Source organism: Schistocerca piceifrons, chromosome 3 (assembly GCF_021461385.2).
Source record: "Schistocerca piceifrons isolate TAMUIC-IGC-003096 chromosome 3, iqSchPice1.1, whole genome shotgun sequence".
NCBI lineage: Eukaryota > Metazoa > Arthropoda > Insecta > Orthoptera > Acrididae > Schistocerca > Schistocerca piceifrons.
Genome location: NC_060140.1, coordinates 359,062,719 through 359,082,562, shown reverse-complemented (window position 1 = coordinate 359,082,562; position 19,844 = coordinate 359,062,719). Strand labels below are relative to the sequence as shown.

Below are 19,844 nucleotides of genomic sequence, written 5' to 3'. Positions count from 1 at the left end.
GACCAATTTATAGCCAAAAAACGTGTAATGCCATGTGTTGGAACATTTGTATGTGCCTTAGGCCTCAGACAAAGAAAGAGACTAATAATAATAATAAATCAAGCGATCTGTTTACAGATTCAGGATTCTCTGGTAATGAATAACACACTTGTGTATCCATTTTTTGCTACCAGTTTTATTTATAGTTCCTTTAATTTTCAATTGTGATCCAACCCATCAAAAAATTCTGAGAGAGAAACGACACAATTATAATTATTCTTAAAGTACTGAAGAACCAAAATATGGTACTGAATTTTTCCCTGCTGTCATTTTGAGAGAAGCTTTAATTTACTCAAAATAGTAGGAACAGTTAAAAAGATTTTGGGTTTTAAGTGGGCCATTCTTACTTCCCTGTAAGGGCATAGGATGGCTTTGCCAATGGTTGGGGCTACACCAGAATGTGAAACTTCTCTCAGCAGAAGACATGATCGACTCCCTTTGTCACAGCAGGTAGCCTTCCACCCCTTCCTCTCCACACACCTTGTAACAGTCCTACTTCCCAGGGTGTGAATTGATAGGCTGTGTTACACTCAGTGGTATTAATCTTTGGCCAGAGGGCATCACTCGTGGCCTGACAGGCTGAGCCGGCAGCGGCCTCGCTCTTTTGAAGTTCGGTTGTGGGACTCTGAGGCTAGCCAAGGAGCAGAGCAGGCAGCAGGGTCACAATTTCACTCAGTGTTGGCTCAAGTGTCCTCATATTCTGGATCCATGATTTTGCTGCCACAACCCTTCCTGATGCGTGTGAGACATGCTGGCCGTAGCACCTTGGATTGATCAGAATGGAACTGGCAGCAGCAAGTAGTAAGCCATCTGCTGCTTACTGCTGTAGCAGCATTCTTGTGAGCAATAGCTAGCAGGAAAGGAGTTCTACCACTGGGGGGGAAGGCAGCTCTCACATCGGCGTCAACTTGCTTTATCTTGCAGCTTGCCAGATTTTATTATGGGTGAGCATGTTTTGGAACTTCCCTGATGATTAACGCCATTGTGGTCCTGGTGCAAGGAAGTTTGCTATGCAACCAATTCTCTCAATCGCTTCAGTTGTTTTAACTGATAGTGTTGTGTACTCTGCTCTTTGTGTTAATGGCTAGTGTAGATCTGATTTTAGGGGTTGAACAAGCATGTTTTACGTAGTTAAACTGTGTGGAGTGCAACTCAGCCTCCTTAGTATTTTTGGATTTTGTAATGATGTTTTTAAGAACTGTTCTCTTTTAAATTTTGTGGTTTACAAAACAATTCTGCAATGTATTTCCCATTTGTGCTTTGTTTGAATGGGATGCTTATTCATGGTAATTTGCAAAAGAAATTTGGAAAATAATTCTGTTCACTTCTGGTGTCTTGATGAGAGGTGTCTTTTGCTTGTCACAGTAGCTCGAGGTCCAGCAAGCCCTAACTGTTGTTTATAAGGCGAAGTGGGTTCACGTGCAATGGGGGTTGGCATTTACCTCACTTGTTAAAGAACTTGATTTTTACTAAGTTATTAATTTTGATGTTGCTTGAATGCCTATTTATTCTTTATTTAATTGTTGACTCTGGAGTATTAAACTAATTCAGCCTGTGTCCCCTAGTTCAAGTGCAAGTGCACTTAAACAATATACATCATCTTGTTCAAAATCAAGGTTAAGTTTTTAAATTTCTTGTCAAGTGTTAAGTATTTGGTTCTTGTTCAAGCACAAGTATTATTCAATAAATCTCGGACACCTTGCTGTCAAATTTTGGTGTGTATCCTTTTGTATCATATGACTTTGTTGGTAATTACCTTGAGGTATGCGTTTTGTTTGCCGCTTTGAACATACATGTGCCATTGGAAATTACTGGGAATTGACTGCATTCAATTTAAATTTAACTATTTTGGAGAAAAGGGATCCTTGTGCTTAATGGCAGCATCTAGAGTGTGAATTTGATCAGTAGTTATCACGTGCGCTTTAATGTTATTTTATGTGTGCGTTTTAGAATGAGATTGCGTCTCAGTTCCTTGACCAGTCTAGCATATGAAGTGTCCCAATTAGCTGGTAGTATTGGAACTGAAACTTATTCTGTTTGATTTCTATTGGCATTTTTCATTTTATTGTTAACTTCTACAAACGTGTCATGGAACTTAGTTACTTTAATAAAGTGTACTTAAAATTTATTTTAAAATGAACATAGAGAGTCTTAACCGCAAGAAACTTTAATTTTTGTTGCCACCCATTTTGGTCAGTTACTGACCAGTCTTCAGACCTCATGCCATGATGTTAGGTAGTTGCGGAGAATGGAGCAGGCATTACAAACAGAGCAGTTGATGTTTGTGGATTTCGTAACACCTGCTCCGTTCTTCATTGTCTATCTCCTACCATCATGGTGGGAGGTGGTGGAGAACTGGTCTGATAGCAATCCAAGAGAAATCAGAATAGCGACAACATTACTCAGAGCCTGTTTATAGGCTTGAGTTATTATTTAGAAGATTAATGTACAAATCCACAGTAAGCCATTTTCATGTAAGAAGTGCACTATAAATACAGTTAGAGTTCTCAGATAGTATTTTTTCACACTTGGCATCTAGTGATGGAGGAATGGTATACCCATAAGGGAAATTGCTTCAAACAATATTATTCTTTCTAGTTTCTCTAATGTGCCCATAGCTCAATGCCACAATACATATTCTTATTATTAATTTATCATTACCTCTTGTCTTGTTTCATCAAGAGGAGACTCCTATTTACGTTTCCTGATATCAGAAAGTTAGAGCAACATTTGCCAGCTCATATTAAAATGCAACTATACTTGCAGCATGCTTTTATATTATTTTATAACTTTACACATCACTAAAATATCATAAATAAACCTGTGATTCCTTCTGTGATAAAAAGTGACTACTGTGACTGGAATCTACTCAACACTCTACATTAAACATCATGAAGACAGCATTACACACCTAAACAGTCCTTCATCAAGTGAAAAATTTGGGGACTAGTGACTTATGTACGAAACTGTGGAAACCTTCATGTAATAAAAACTCCAAGAATCAGCTACACACTAATAAATATTTGCTTTTTGATACTGAAGCTTGTGGTATATAAATTTGGAAATATACTCTGTAACTTTCACACTGAAATACTCAATCTGTTGGTATTGTACTGTATCACAAAACATAACATGAGTGATAATTACAAATAAAATTTTTTAGTGAAGGATATGCTACAAAATGTGGGATAGTTTTTAAAATAAGGAGTCATAAAAATGAAGATTTGGAAAACTTGTTAAAGAGTCTATAACTAACTTTTTGGCTGGTTATCATTTAGGAACTGTCTGCTTTTGCAAATTATTGAGGTATAACCAATTGCTCCTCACATCAGGCAAATTTAACTTTGAACTATTTCACAATGGTCCTACATAATTAGTTTCCACACACTATATGAGTTGACACTTTGCCATCAATAAAAACTACAACATGTTTTTCAGAAATGCTTGATTGTATTGAATCCATTTAACAAACAGAAAAATACAAGACTCCACAAACACTGATCTGATACACAAACACACAATCATAAACAAAGACATTCACACACAAACACAGACTGAGAAAAAATTATACAAATGACAGTATCTACATGACAGACACAAGTAGTTCACTGACTGAAAAGAACACAAATCAAGAGACAAATGATTTAGACACGTACACAACTTACTACAACAAACAGTGGTTCAGGCAGAACATGGAAACTACTTTCAGAGTCACTTTATAGCATTTCTTTTATGTGAATAAATTCTTCTAATTGAGAACACTGGTGGCATTTATGAATGGTGTTGGCTCTATGAGCACACGGTTTTGTTTATTCATGTGTGATAAATTGAAGATCACTTGTGTCTACCATATAAATTTCTTAAAATTACATAACTGCATTTAAGTTCATAGTAGTCCTCTTAGAAGGTATAGCTCTAAATGTATATAAAATAATTTGATTTCACAATTACGTAACTAGACTGTTGTTTGGATCTACTTGTCAGTAACAGTCAACAGGGTGAAATCAAAAAATTTCAAAACTGTTGTTGGTTTGCTTCTTTTTTTTATCTGCAGACAACACATAAATCTTAAAGATTATTTCCATCTAGTTCTCAGATATAGCTATGAAGGCCTGTTTCATTTGTCACTATCGTATGAAAATTACATAAATTTTGCCTGTTTGACTTACAGATTTTTTTTTTAATTGGTCCACTTTTCTTATAAGCACAAATTGTACAAGAGATATTGTACATATTGTGGACTATCCTCAACTGACAAAAGAGATCTTCAGGTACTTGTTAGTTCTGTTGTTTAGCAACAGATTGTTTCTTTGTACATATTCTTCATTGACAACTGCATTTGTAACAGTTTCAAACTGGAATAAGAAGCATTTAAAGGGAAACACAAGCCAAAATGCTTGTAATATATATTATGATCAAATATGTTTAAAAATGTAGGCTGAAATGTCCATTTCGCAATGCACCATTCTTAATTTTGTGTACAAGCTGATTCTCAGATGACAATAAGTAACATGAATGAAACCATAATTGAAAGAACAGTTAGGCCTATATATGTTAATTGTAATATGTAACTTTTTCATAATGGAACCAAGTAGGAACATGTTTCATACTAGTGATAATGAATATTTATGCTTCAGAAACAAACAACTTTTGGAGTTAAAAATTTTTGAAAGATGGAAAACTGAATGCATGTATGAGCATTCAGTGTCAGTTTGGAAGCTATAAATTTCATACATGGTATGACCGATACTTCATTTCACTGTGAAAAGATATGATGTCAGTTTCTTTGAAAATCAAGCAACATTCTGAACAGCAATAAGTATGATTTTATGTCAAATAATCTTCATATATGGAACTTCAAAAACATTATTTATTTAAGTACGGAATTCAATTAGCTCTCACAAAATAAAAAATTAATTATTGGAAACCACATAGTGTATGCAATATGATTTAAAGCAGCATTCTGAAATCAAACAGCTGCCATTCAAATGGTACAAGAATTTTCTTTGGAGAAACTTGAGTTTGACCCACCGTAGGGTTGGATGTAAGAATGGAGCTCATTACTCCTCATCATGTAAGACTGATTGTGATCATAAATGTGTGTCAATCCCATAATAACATCAAAAAGTGCAAGAATCGACAGATTTCACTTTCATTCTCGAGTGAATTCCTATCACTGTGTGACATACAGCATCAGTATTAAATCCATGATGAGAGAGGTAACTAATTGTTGGTATACAACAACAAAAAAATCAAGTTTCTGATTGTTAGAGTTCCATATATATCATTAAAGAGTTTTTGGATGAAATTGGAGAGTGGCTGAATATTAGGCATTATATTCAAGGAAGAATAATGTTCAGTCAACTTTCCTTTCTGTACTGAAATAGCAGCACACATATCATTAAAAACAGATGCTGAAGGGCAACATAAAATGCATAGCTCTTGAAACAGACACTACAACCAAACAGTAAAATAGTGTCAAACATAATTTTGTCCTGACAAGGAATGCAAAAATTACTCTCATTATATCTGTGACAGCGCAAGGATATAGACTGAAACAATGCTATTAAAGAGTAATGCTGGAAGATGTGAAAAAACAACATGAGATAATTTAGCACGTTGTAAATCAGCACAAATGTATAAATGAAATATGGGAGATGAAATCAGAAAAGAAATAGAATGTTTTTAACAGTCAAGAATATAGTTAATTTTTGCTTTCAGCAAGTGAGGATCAGAAGCAGAATAAATGTCACGAACTCTCAAAAATATTGTACCAAAGCATTTACACATGACAAACACGTATGTAACTTTTGTTGTCTGACAACAAAGAAAGCTTCATTTATGTTGTAAGTGACAACTGTCTATGGCTGTCCAATGAAAAGAGCATACTGAAGACTCTGTCCATTGTCTGGGTAAACTAATTGTAGAGTATTGGTTGCTTTGTTCTTCTTCATACAGATTTTCAGTATTTATTTTCATGGTCTTCTAATCTAAGACACACACAGTTAAGAATTAATATTGAATTTCCTTTTTTAAACCTAATGGGCAGCTAAAATCATGAATGGGAGCAATTTATAAAGTAAAAAAGATTTGAAATTTACTTTCTTAAGTAGTTCATATATTATCAATAACATTGATAGACGCTACAGTCTGGAACCGTGTGACCGCTACGGTCGCAGGTTCGAATCCTGCCTCGGGCATGGATGTGTGTGATGTCCTTAGGTTGGTTAGGTTTAAGTAGTTCTAAGTTCTAGGGGACTGATGACCTCAGTAGTTAAGTCCCATAGTGCTCAGAGCCATTTGAACCATTTTTTGAACACTGATAGATCACGTAGTGAGGTGTTAATCTGAATATGCCACTGGAAGGCAGCAAAATTTTATGATATAGTATGTGCACAATGGTCTAGCACTGGGGCAAAATTCTTTTAAGTGGATCTAAGTTCAGTAATCAAACAAACTGATTACAAACTAACATATAAACATGAAATAGCATGGGAGCAATCCCTGAAGTCTATCATCTCAGACGCTCATAAAGAAATTCTTTGTATAAAGGGATCCAATCTTTAACAAATATCTTGATTGGTATTAATATTCATGTGACCGCTGAAAAGAACATTTCAGTACATTTTCCAACAAAATTTATATTTGCGTAGGTTGTCTTATGACTTTGTATCCAACAATGTAAATGTATCATTTATGTGGCCATCAGTCATTAAGTTCATATACTTCTTGTTTAAATACACTTTCCATTAGATATGGAAATAAAATCTGAAGTACCATAGTGAAGGTACAGCATACAGAAGAATCTATTTTGGAAACGAGATTCAGATTCTTTTTGTCTCTGCGGACAGAACATTTCCTAAGAAATTAATTTGTTGGGAAACTCTTCCCTTTGCTGTACCAGTGAAGCTAGAATATGTATATCTGATGCAATATTCTGACAAAAGTACCAAGTAATAACAGTTTTTATCCAAGTTCCAGTTAAGAGTCCTATTAGTTCAAATGATTACCTTAACATAGACACTGAGACAAACACACAAAAAGTTAGTTTGGTAATGATAAAGGGGAAAACACTAGACAAAACACACAATGTTGAGGGTATTATTAAGTCTTGATATGAAGGAAACCAAAAGAAATCAATGCTCATTTCTCAAGTACTTCATAAAAAATTTGTTGGAGTCACATAGCAAAAAACAACTGGAATATAAGAGGATATTTTCATTTCAGCTAAACACAAATAGCAAATAAAAATTTCTGCATTCAGTTATCAGAATAATGTTTAGTTCCTGTGCTACATGATCTGATTATCACAACCTCATCTCTCACTAATATCTTATTCCATTTGTATACATCGATATACACAAAAAACCATGGCTAAAATTTTGATTGGTAATTAATCCAATATTCATAAAAGTGACAGAACATTTTTGAAACTAAATCAAAAAGCTTACAACTTGTGAATTAAATATTTTGTTTTGTGACAGATTCTGTAAAAGTTCATATATACTCCACAATTTCCCTGTATTTATCTTGAAAGCCCCCTTGTGCAATAGTTTTGTCGTTTCATTGAGATGCTGGTTTATCACTTTTAGAGGCATTACATCAAATTCTGATCCACTATATTAAGCTTTAACAGAGGAAGAAAATGGTTCCCCATATCAAGACTTAACTGGAAAGAGGATCAGGAGAAGGAATAACATGAAGTGGTACTGATTCAAGATGGGACTAACGTGTTTCTTGTCAACTGTTATGACAAAATAAAGAAAAGAAAATAGCTACTGAATAAAGATAAACAAAAATTGAAAAGCTACTGGAGGAAAGGTTAATGTCAGTAGTTGAAAGAAACATAACACATCTTTCAAATAAAAGGCTTAAGTTCTCAATGAAACAAAGATGGATTTATTTATTTATTTATTTATTTATTATGTTCCACACACAACACAAAAAGATTAAGATTTTCAATATTATTACCATCTATCATATGAATAACTTCTACAGTTATGTAACAACTGTAGGAAGGAAATGATCTTGTCTTTGTTCACAAAGTAACCCTGAAACATTGTTATTGGTAAGAACATGATAAGAAACAGTATAACTTCATCATTAATCACAGCCAGTTAATGAAAGTGAAATTTCTTGGTTTCTTGTCTTGTTTGGCCAAGATCATTCTACGCCATGAAGCCTTTATATCGAGCACCCTATAACTTACAGCTGTGCTTTCTTAAAACGCTCAAAAACAACTAGACACTACTGTTTAATTGTGCCTCCTCCTCTTTTTTTACAAGAGATTCATAAAGTAATAGTTCATTTATCTCACAAAAAATGGTTGTCATGAAAAACAATGTGTCTGTGTGAAAGAATTATTATCAAGAAAGTACTTCAAATTTCCATCTTTGTTTCTACACTTTATTTGTATGTGCTTATGTTAACAGTAATGAATAACAAAATCAAACAAAAGATTTACAAAAGCTGTGAATGAGATAGACTTTTCCCTACCTTTCACTGTATTCATCAATATGGGCATAGCTCTGAACACTGTTTTCTTCAATGAGAAATTTGACTCTCTGATAAAACGATGCTGTAACAGACGGTGGCTGTTTCCGCAATAACACCTCAACGGGATCACTAGATGCTATACACATTATGTGATCTGAGCAAGAAGGATGTGAGCAGCACTCACTATCTGAGCAATCAACCATTCCATCTGTAAAAGAAGAAACAGTTGCTCTCCAACCCCTCTTGTTGATAACATGGTGATCAGATAGTTACTTACCTACCACACATTTTGTTTACTTAATATCTTCCAACACCAAAATCTGCATCAGAATAAAACAACATATACATAAACAGTTCAGATTGTTAATAATTACTTCAATTGGTAACTAGTTTTCTCTATGTGTTCTCCCACAATTTACAGTGTTTACTATTATGAAAACAGGGTGTGGCAATTATGAAGATATCTGAGATTAGTGAACAGAACAAGTTAGATTAATTAAATTCACTCCATTTCACTTATGCTTTCTCTTAGTTTTAATTCAGAACTTAACTTGACATCCATAATCCTTATATGAGAGTACTCTCATCTAGCATTAGCATAGCTGTTATGCATGACTGTTTAAAGAGGTTAAATAGTTTCATTTTTGCTATGTATTACATCATTCAAACAAGATGCAGAGATAAATAAAACAACACATTAATTATTTATCACAAGATTTCATAACTATACAAACATGGTAGTAAATATTGAACACAGTGATTGAACTGAATAGCATGATTCCTTCAATAGAACAATATGACATTTAATCTCGACTTCCTAGTGCACTCCAGAAGGTTTCATTTACACACAGCATGATGTTACATGTGTGGGGACTCATACTGTAGGTGGCAATTCAAATTCACTTACTTAAGATCAATCCAAGCACAAATGCTTCAGGTTTGGTTTCATGTTCAGAGTTCATATAGTTCACAAGTATCGATCTTCAGTATTAGATTCTCAACCATGGAATATTTGGAACTGCTTCAAACCTATTTGTAGTATGGGGCAAATCTTGATAAGAAATGAATTGAAAGGTAAAGCTGGGGACAATCACAGATGAGTTGTGCAGAGATCTGAAAAGAATCTTTCACTGAACTTGATGGAAAATTGCACAAACTGAAGACTGAGACATGAAAGTAAGAACCGCATCATCATAATGACATCTGTTAAATTGAGTGCATAATTTTGGCTGATGAAAAATGAATAGTGTGAGTTAAAAAAAAGAAAAAAAAAACATTATAACATAGCAATAAACAGCTTAAATAGGAAAGCGTGTTGGATGATTAGTGTTCAACTTCCATCAATGATATGGCCATTAAATAAATGAGCACAAGCACGGATTGAACAACTATGGCTTTCAAAGGAACCAGCCCAGTATTTACCATTAACACATAAATCTTGATGACCAGGCAGGACTTCAATTCTGTTCCTCCCAAATGAAAGTGAAGTGTCTTAATCAATGCACCAATTCACTCGTAACTAAAATGGTGAGCAGTTCTTTAACTGGTTGGCTTGAAGAGGCTTTATAATACAGAGTCCTCTCAAACTTCTAGTCAAAATTATTTAATAGCAGAGGATCCTAACCCAAGTATTTTGAGATAAGGAACTAATGGCTGGAAACGAACATTTAGTGGTTTATTAAAATAAGGGTTATAGCCAGTTAATGTCAACAACGCCAGAATCAACATGTTTATTTCTGTGTTATGCAAAATTTTGCTACTCCTCCTCAAATATTCCTGTTATCTGTTATACAGTGAGATGGTCAGTGATGACCCTACCCCTCTTCAGCTCCTGTTGGATTTTCAAACACCAACTGCTTAATGTAACCCCAAAGATAAAAAGAATATTGTGTGTTTTATATGCTGCTCTCTATAGTATAAACAAAGTTTTGTTCTTGTGTAAAATTTTGCAACTTAATACTTCATCATCCAAACTGGTAACACCTGTAAACAAGACTCACTTTTATCATAACATTAAAGTGACATGAATTCCAGCTGTCATAACTAACCACTTAATTTCAATTATTGCAAACATCACTTGGTTATTCAAACATCTAATGAAGCAGTCATGTTATGTGTATTTTCTATACTCATACAGTGTCACATTATTACACCTTCATATACTGAAAGCTGTACCTCTTCTTATCAGTTAAACAAAGGGCACAATGTGATGAGGTAATATAAGATGATAACGTGTAAAACACACGACCTTCATCACATAAAGACCTAGAGTGAGGGATACAGTTCAGTATTAAGAACTGTATTTCAATTGGTCTTTCGGTATTCAGAGTTGTATATCAAAAGGCAGGAGTTACATTTCATTTCCTTTCATACCATTAGTGTTGATTTAACATGATTTAGCAGACTGAGAAAATCTTGCTACTGGTCTATGAAATGTAGTTAACTTCACTTCATACAACTGTGAGCACAGATTAGGTGCACAATTTTGCTATTTAGCCTGTCGTATGGGTATATATAAGGGTCAGTCAGATCAAAATGAGACAGATGGACAAAAAGAAAGTAAACTCTTTACTATTGCAAAAGTAATCACTATAACTTGTAATACATTTATCCCACTGTGAGACATGATGGTCAATGCCTCCATGGAAAAATTTGTGGTTGCCTACAGAAACACGATAGTATCCAGGCATTCACCTATTTGTCCAAAGCAAATCGATGGCCATAACTGCCTTTCTTCAGGGCTCCAAAAATATTTATGTGACACAGGAAGAGATTCTGACTGTATGGGTGATGTATAAGGACTTCCCAGTAAAATTGCTGCAGCATGGTCAGAACAACTCCAGCAATATGAAGGCAGGCATTATGCCACCACAAAAAGATGTCATCTGTCAACATTATTGGGTGTATGGACTTGAATGTGTGCTTCAGTTTTTGCAAAGAGTCCATGTACCACTGTGTGTTACTTATGGTGCCATATTCCAGAAAGTCATTGAGCAGTGGGCCCTTGCAATCACAGGTAAAGGTTGTCATGACTTCTCCAGAGCTGGCTGTTACGTCGATTACACTGGAGAAGTTTTGCTGGAATGCCCTCAACCATCCTCTGTACAAGCCTGATCTCTCCCCATGCAATTTCCATATTTCTGGCGCCCTGAAGAAAGACTTTTGTGGCCGTCAATTTGCTTCAGATGAAGAGGTGCGTGCCTAGATACAATCGTGGTCCTGTAGGCTACCACAAACATTTTTTTCATGAAAACAATGATTCTTGTCTCATAGTGTGATAAATGTATTAACAGTTATGACAATTACTTTAGAAGTAATAAACAGTTTACTTACTTTTTCCATCTGTCTCGTTTTCATCTTACTGTCCCTTATAAATAAATGAAACTACTTGGGATGTAAGCATGCTGGTGTAAAGGACAGTAAAAAAATGTTTTAACCAACTAATGATACCTTACTCTACATCTCAGCAGACATGTACTTAATTTGTACAGTATATTTTCTAACATCACTACATTACAACATGAATATGATTACCCATTTACTCATTTATTCGATATTTACTTCAGTAAAAATGCAAACCGAAGAGAATTACATGCCACAACTGCGTTGGCTCCTTCACAGACCGAATCAGACAACAGCTATCTTCTCTGCTTTCTCTTATTCACAAATGTTTCAAGTCACTATGAAAAGTATCACAAATGCTGGAATACTCAAGTGTTTTTTACTCGTGCTGCTTAAGCACAAAAAATATTTCATGTAAATTTTAAAGTTCCCTGAACATAGAACAAACCTTTCTTTGTTCAAGTTTGTTCATGTAATAAAATATTTTGGTAGGATCTAGAATAAACTACAATTTCTGTACATATTTTGGAGAAATAAATGAATTCAAAATTTGATTTCACCTTCATCATTGTCAATTTCATCATTACATTCCATTTCGAGTCGAATGCTGCAGTCATAACCCGCCCATCCATCTGAGCACATACAGCGATATTCTCCATCTTCCAGGGAACAAGTACCATGACGATTACAAGCACTTTTGCAACCAGCTGTCAACAAAAGACAATCATTACTTTTTTGTGTTTGTTAATATTGTCGCATTAACTTTATGATAGATGTTTCAGTGAAACAACATTACAATGATTAGACTTACTGTCAAATATATATTATGTCAAATAATGCATAACCTTTTAAAATAAGTATGTGACAAGGATGAAATTGTTTTAGCAGGGGGAACTTGTACTTCACCTTGCATGGAAAACAATGATTCAGTAATGATGGATATGATGTTATGATTATAGTGAGTTGTGCTAAAGTGATTCTTTACAGCACTGCAATAATATCACAAATAATTACTCAAATACTGTAAATTTATTTGTGGAAAAAGTTGTATAAATCAGCAACTCTTCTGCAAATACTATTGTCACCGAACCCACAAACAACTGATGTTATAGATGAGCCAACATTATCTACTATCAGTTTAAATGTTACCTCACATAGAAAGTAATTGACAAGGTGTTCAACTGCTATATGACATCAGAAGTGAATAACAAAGGCATCTGTCCATTACTGGTGCTCAAAACTCATCTCTCTATATAAAAGGCAATGAAGGCAACAATCTGACTGACAGACAGACTGACTGACTGAGTGACTCATCATTGTCCAGCCCAAATCACTAAGCATAGAAAATTGAAATTTGAAGGAGGTGTGAATCTTATATGAAGGTGTCATGTAAGATGGGATTTTTTGAAATTCCAACCCTAAGGGGGTAAAAAAGGGGATGTAGGGATTTTTTGGAAAACATCACTATTAAGGCAGTTTTGAAGCTAGAGCTAAGAAAACTGGTATTTGGTCTCTCAGGCAGAATTAAACAGAACCTGTTTCAGAATATTTGGAAATTTGATCCTATGAGGGTGATACAATGGGTGAATTTTTTGAAAATAAATCATTATTAAAGAACTACTAAAGTATTTTTAAAGCTATGTCTATGAACATTGTTGATTGACTTCTTGGTTACAAACAAAAAAATGTGTTTTTCAGCATTTTGGAAATTGAAACCCTAAAGAAGTGAAACTGGGGATGAGATTTTTTATGAAAATATTTTATCTACAAAAATTTAAGTCTGTCTTCTCAGTTAGAAATAAAAAATCCAAGTTTCACTGTTTATGGAAATTAAGACCCTAAGGGGGTGAAACATTTTATGAAAATATTTCTTTGGGTACGCATTTTTAAAAGTAAATCTCTGAAAATTGGTGTGACTTCTTGGTTAGAGATGAAAACTGTTTTTAGAAGTTCAACCACTGAAGGTGTGAAAGAGGATCGGAGTGATTCACTCAGTTTTCACTGCCCAGTCCAAACTTCTGAAGACAGAAACTTGAAGTTCAGAGAGGGTGTGGATCTTATACTGTAGGCATTGTTTAAGGAGCCATTCCACTCAGAAGGGGGTGAAATAGGGGATCAAAGGTTTTTTTGAAAGTAGGTTACTATTACAGGAATTTGAAGCTAGAACAACAAAAAGTGGTACTTGGTTTCTCAGTCAGAAAATAAAAAACTTGTGTTTCAGCATTTTTGAAAATTCCGCCACTAAAGGGATAAAATAGTAGGTGAAAGTTTTTTTGAAAACAAATAATTACTAAAGAACTACTACAGGATTTTTAAGAATACATTTATGACAGATGGTATTTGACTCCTCAGTTAGAAATATAAAAAAAAGGGTTTCAGTGTTTCTAGAAATTCAAACCCTAAGAGATTGCAATAAGGAATGAAAATTTTTCAGAAAATATTTTGTTACTTTAAATAAATTTTAAAGCTAAATTTATGAAAACTGGTATTTTAGTTCTCGGTTAAATATAAGGAAATATTTGTTATGGGATGGAAGTTGCTAGGGAAATATCCCCACAAGAATGCAAAAGGCATGGTTAATCAAACTTTGGACTCTAACTACCAGAATCGCTTTTTTGGTCAGAAGTACATTCAGGAAAGACCATGCTTAAATGGCCTTAATTAGTGTGAAAAGCTTAGAAGGTGTTGCAATTTGTGAACAACATAAAAATACGATTAAATAAAAACAAAAAAATCTCTGTAGACCATATAGGCTATGCAAGCTTAGCAACATGCGCTAAGCTAGTATATACACAAAAGGCAATGTCTCAACTGACTGATGCACGGATCAGTGTTCTGTCTGCGCCAGTGAGGCGTGTGCATTACTTCTGCTGTGCGCTACGCATACTAGGTCGAAGAGAGCCAAATATTGTCATAACATAGCGCTGTGCGTCAAGTGTGCTGGGGAGCACAACAGCGACACCTGTGATAGCAGCAGAGAACTTCTGCTAACTTGCAATCAGTAAGGCAGACCCCATGTCACCAGATGACATGGCTGCCTGACTTTTTCAAGTCACAGCCATGCCAAAGGTCGTGAGGTGGCCACGGCCGTGCTGACACTGTGGAGAAGATGATGATGACAGGCACAGACCAGCCTGGCACAGGTGAGGGACAGCGCAGAAGCAACTCCCCGCCCTTCGACATCCTTGGGGATGACCGTCCAGAGGGAAGGCCAGGCTGTAGCTTGTGCCACTGAGAGGGACCCACAGTGGCTCTCAAAGCTGTCTTGGGGGCAGAGAGGTTCACCTTCACAGCCATCCTGGTTGCAGAGGAGAGGAGGCCGTTAGGCATCTGTGTACAGCGTTCACCAAAGGCCTATGTTCAACAATAGGGGAGCCAACGCCAACTACTGCTCCTGCACCTACACAGAGGAGTGCCGCCAACAAGCAGAAGATTCCCAGGGTGCCTGTCCCTGTGACCACCTCAGCAGCAGCCACAGAAGAACAGCACTATGAAGACATCCATCAACCCTGCAGCAACGACAGCGACACTGAAAGCTATCGGGGCATCCAGTGCCAACGCTGAAGAGAGGAAACAGCACTCATTGCCACTGCATGGAAGGCTGGCACAGACATCCTGCCAGAAACAGTCGAACAGGTGGCCCTGCTTGACAAACAACTGCAGCAGAACTGTGCCTTGCAGTAAACAGAAGATACTGGACATCAGAGAGCTGCTACTGGCCAACGACATCCAGATGCTGCATCAACTCACCACTGACCCTGACACTGACACCACTGACACTACACAAAGGAAGTGGCCACTCAGGTAGTAGAGTACTTGTGGCGTGCACATGGCGGTTTTTTAGGTTAGGCAGAAGTGCAAGGAGTCCTGATGAACACTCACCAGTCGACATGCAGGCAGGGAAGTCAGGTCACACTCAGTGTAAAGACACTACAGCTATCAAGATATCAGCAGTAAATTTTCAGTGTGTTCGGATTAAAGTTCCTGAATTTACTGCCCTCCAGGAAGAATGGGGTGCACAAGTTATTCTCGGGACTGAGACCTGGCTGAACCCTGAGATAGGAAGTTGTGAAATATTTTGTGAGGGTTGGAACGTGTATCGGAAAGACAGATTAGACATCGTACGAGGTGGTGTCTTCATTGCAGTTGACAAAAATATTGCGTCTACTGAGGTCGAAGTAGAGTGTGATTGTGAAGTTAACTGGACACATTTAACAGGGCTAGGAGAAATAAAGTTAATTGTTGGGTGTTATTACCGGCCACCAGGTTCCACCATGACAGTTCTAGAATCATTCAAAGGCAGTCTACAATCTGTATCACAGAAGTACCCGGATCATGCTATATTAGTCGGAAGCGACTTCAACCTACCTGGTATAGACTAGGATGTCTATGGATTCATTACAGGTGGTACAGACAACCCATCATGTGATTTACTTTTGAACACATTATCCAAAAACTGTCTTGAGCAGCTAAATCGACAGCCAATGCGTAATGGAAATATTTTAGATCTGGTAGCCATGAACAGACCAGACCTCATCGATGGTGTCAGTGTTGAGACAGAGATTAGTGATCATGATGTTGTCATTACGACTATGGTTACAAAAGTTAAAAAGTCAGTCAAGAAGGCTAGGAGAGTATTCTTACCAGAAAGAGCAGATAAGCAGTTGTTAGCATCCCACTTAGTAAATGAATCGACTTCATTTACTTCCAGTACGATAGATGTGGAAAAATTATGGGCAAATTTTAAACACATTGTAAATCACACATTGGAGAAGTATGAGCCGAAAAAGTGGGTTACAGACGGAAAAGACCCACCGTGGTTTAACAGCGCAATTCGGAGAATTCTCAGGAAGCAAAGACAGTTGCACTCACGGTACAAGAAAGATCAGGAGAATGAGGACAGGCGAAAGTTAGTAGAGATTCGTGCTGCTGTAAAAAGAGCGATGCATGAAGCATACATCCACTATCACCGACATACCTTAGCAAAAGATCTTGCTGAAAACCCAAGGAAATTCTGATCTTACGTAAAATCGGTAAGCGGGTCGAAGTCACTCACTGATCAGTCTGGCCTGGCAACGGAAGACAGCAAAACGAAAGATGAAATTTTAAATTTAGCATTTGAGAAATCTTTCACACAGGAGGATCATACAAACATACCGCCGTTTGAGTCTTGTACAGATTCCCGTATGGAGGACATAGTGATGGACATCCCTGGGGTTGTGAAGCAGCTGAATGGGTTGAAAATAAATAAATCGACAGGTCCTGATGGAATTCCAATTCGGTTTTACAGAGAGTACTCTACTGCACTGGCTCCTTACTTAGCTTGCATTTATCGCTAATCTCTTGCCCAACATTAAGTCCCGAGCGACTGGAAAAAAGTGCAGGTGACACCTGTATATAAGAAGGGTAAAAGGACAGATACTCAAAATTACAGACCAATATCCTTAACATCGGTTTGTTGCAGGATTGTTGAACATATTCTCAGTTTGAATATAATGAATTTCCCTGAGACAGAGAAGCTGCTGTCCATGCATCAGCATGGCTTTAGAAAGCATCGCGCCTGCAAAACGCAACTCGCCCTTTTTTCACATGATATCTTGTGAACCATGGATGAAGGGTATTAGACGGATGCCATATTCCTTAACTTCCGGAAAGCGTTTGACTCGGTGGCTCACTGCAGACTCCTAACTAAGGTACGAACATATGGGATTGGTTCCCAATTATGTGAGTGGCTCGAAGACTTCTTAAGTAATAGAACCCAGTATGTTGTCCTCGATGGTGAGTGTTCATCGGAGGTGAGGGTATCATCTGAAGTGCCCAAGAGAAGTGTGGTAGGTCCGCTGTTGTTTTCTATCTACATAAATGAACTTCTGCATAAGGTGGATAGCAATGTGCGGCTGTTTGCTGATGATGCTGTGGTGTACGGGAAGGCGTCGTTGTTGAGTGACTGTAGGAGGATACAAGATGACTTGGACAGGATTTGTGATTGGTGTAAAGAATGGCAGCTAACTCTAAATATAGATAAAAGTAAATTAGTGCAGATGAATAGGAAAAAGAATCCCGTAATGTTTGAATACTCCATTAGTAGTGCAGCACTTGATACAGTCACGTCGATTAAATATTTGGGCATAACATTGCAGAGCGATATGAAGTGGGACAAGCACGTAGTGGCAGTTGTGGGGAAGGTGGATAGTCGTCTTCAGTTCATTGGTAGAATTTTGGGAAGATGTGGTTCATCTGTAAAGTAGACCACTTATACAACACTAATACGACCTATTCTTGAGTACTGCTTGAGCATTTGGGATCCCTATCAGGTCGGATTGAGGGAGGACATAGAAGCAATCCAGAGGCGGGCTGCTAGATTTGTTACTGGTAGGTTTGATCATCACGCGAGAGTTATGAAATGCTTCAGGAACTCGGGTGGGAGTCTCTGGAGCAAAGAAGGCGCTCTTTTCGTGAATCGCTACTGAGGAAATTTAGAGAACCAGCATTTGAGGCTGACTGCAGTACAATTTTACTGCCGCCAACTTATATTTCACGGAAAGACCACAAAGATAAGATAAGAGAGATTAGGGCTAGCACAGAGGCATATAGGCAGTCATTTTTCCCTTGTTCTGTTTGGGAGTGGAACAGGGAGAGAAGATGCTAGTTGTGGTACGAGGTACCCTCCACCACGCACCGTATGGTGGATTGCGGAGTATGTATATAGATGTAGATGCAGACACAGCGTAGCAGAAGGCTCACAGCAGTGCACTGCACTGTTGCACTGGATTGCTCTTAAGGTACTGACCATAGCTCTGATACAGTATAAACACAGGATACCCACTACTAACGTAATCTACCCCTGCATGTTCTGTTGTAGTAGCAAGTAATCCACTGCTGCTCTTAGTATCCCATCCACACTTTGTCCTTGAAACAGTTACCTTCCATTTATCTTTCGCACGCGCGCGTGTGTGTGTGTGTGTGTGTGTGTGTGTGTGTGTGTGTGTGTGTGTGTGTGCGTGTGTCAGATTTTTAACAATGGCCTTGTTGGTCAAAAGCTCACTTTCCGACTGTCTTTTTGATGTGCCTATCTGTGACTCAGCATCTCCAATATAAGGTAACTATCCTTTGCTCAATATTGTTACATTCCATTCTGAATATTCCATTGTTTGATTGTGAAAGTATTTTCAAAGCTAAATCTAGGGAAAATTTGTATTTGGCTTCTCTATTAGAAATTAAAAAGAAAAAAAAAAATACTCATTTCACAGTTCTTGGAAATTCAAAACCTAAGGGCTGAAATATGGGACCAAAATTTTTAATAAAATATTTTGTTACATTACTGAATTTTTAAAGCCAAATCTATGAAAACAGATATTTCACTTCCTGGTTAGATATCAAGAGATATGTGTTAAAGGACGAAAGTTTCTATGGAAATATCACCACAAGAATGCAGAAAGCAGGTTAACAGAAACCGCCTTAACTAGCACGAAAAGTTCAGAAGGTGTTCCAATTTATGAACAACAGAAAAATCCGATTGAAGAAAAACAAAAACAAAAATCTAAGCAGACCATACAGTCTACATGATTGAAGCAGTGGGCACTAAGCTAATTAATAATATAGGATAACTGAAAGAGGAGATCCATACTTCAGTCTGACTCTAAGACAGGTTTTTACATACCAGTTTAGATGCACATCAATGTGGTCACTACAACAAGTGGGATTTTTAGCTTGTGTTCACACTGTGCTGATGTAACATGAAAGAGTGCACTGTCTAGCACAGTTTATATATACTTACAAAGTAATTTGTACTACGATGTGACAACAGTGATACATTCATGGTTTTATTATCTGACATCAATGAATTTATATTCACCTATGATGTAATTTTTTTTAACATCCTAATGATGGTCTGTCGAATGTAACTGGTTGTTAAATAAAGAATTTTATCAGCAGCTCAAGGTACTAATCATGACAGTTTTCAAATA

General features: G+C 36.7%; 1 protein-coding gene across 1 annotated transcript in view; it reads right to left on the bottom strand.

Annotated features, from left to right (window-relative positions):
• The window catches only part of LOC124788744 (teneurin-a), a 191,951-nt gene that overhangs the window by 152,488 nt on the left and 19,619 nt on the right, over positions 1-19,844 (bottom strand). Inside the window, exons 5-6 of the mRNA XM_047256026.1 lie at positions 12,438-12,584; positions 8,536-8,743 (exon numbers count right to left, since the gene is read on the bottom strand). Of these exons, the coding sequence (XP_047111982.1) occupies positions 8,536-8,743; positions 12,438-12,519 (290 nt within the window). The 5' untranslated portion in view covers positions 12,520-12,584. The remainder of the gene's footprint in view (positions 1-8,535; positions 8,744-12,437; positions 12,585-19,844) is intronic.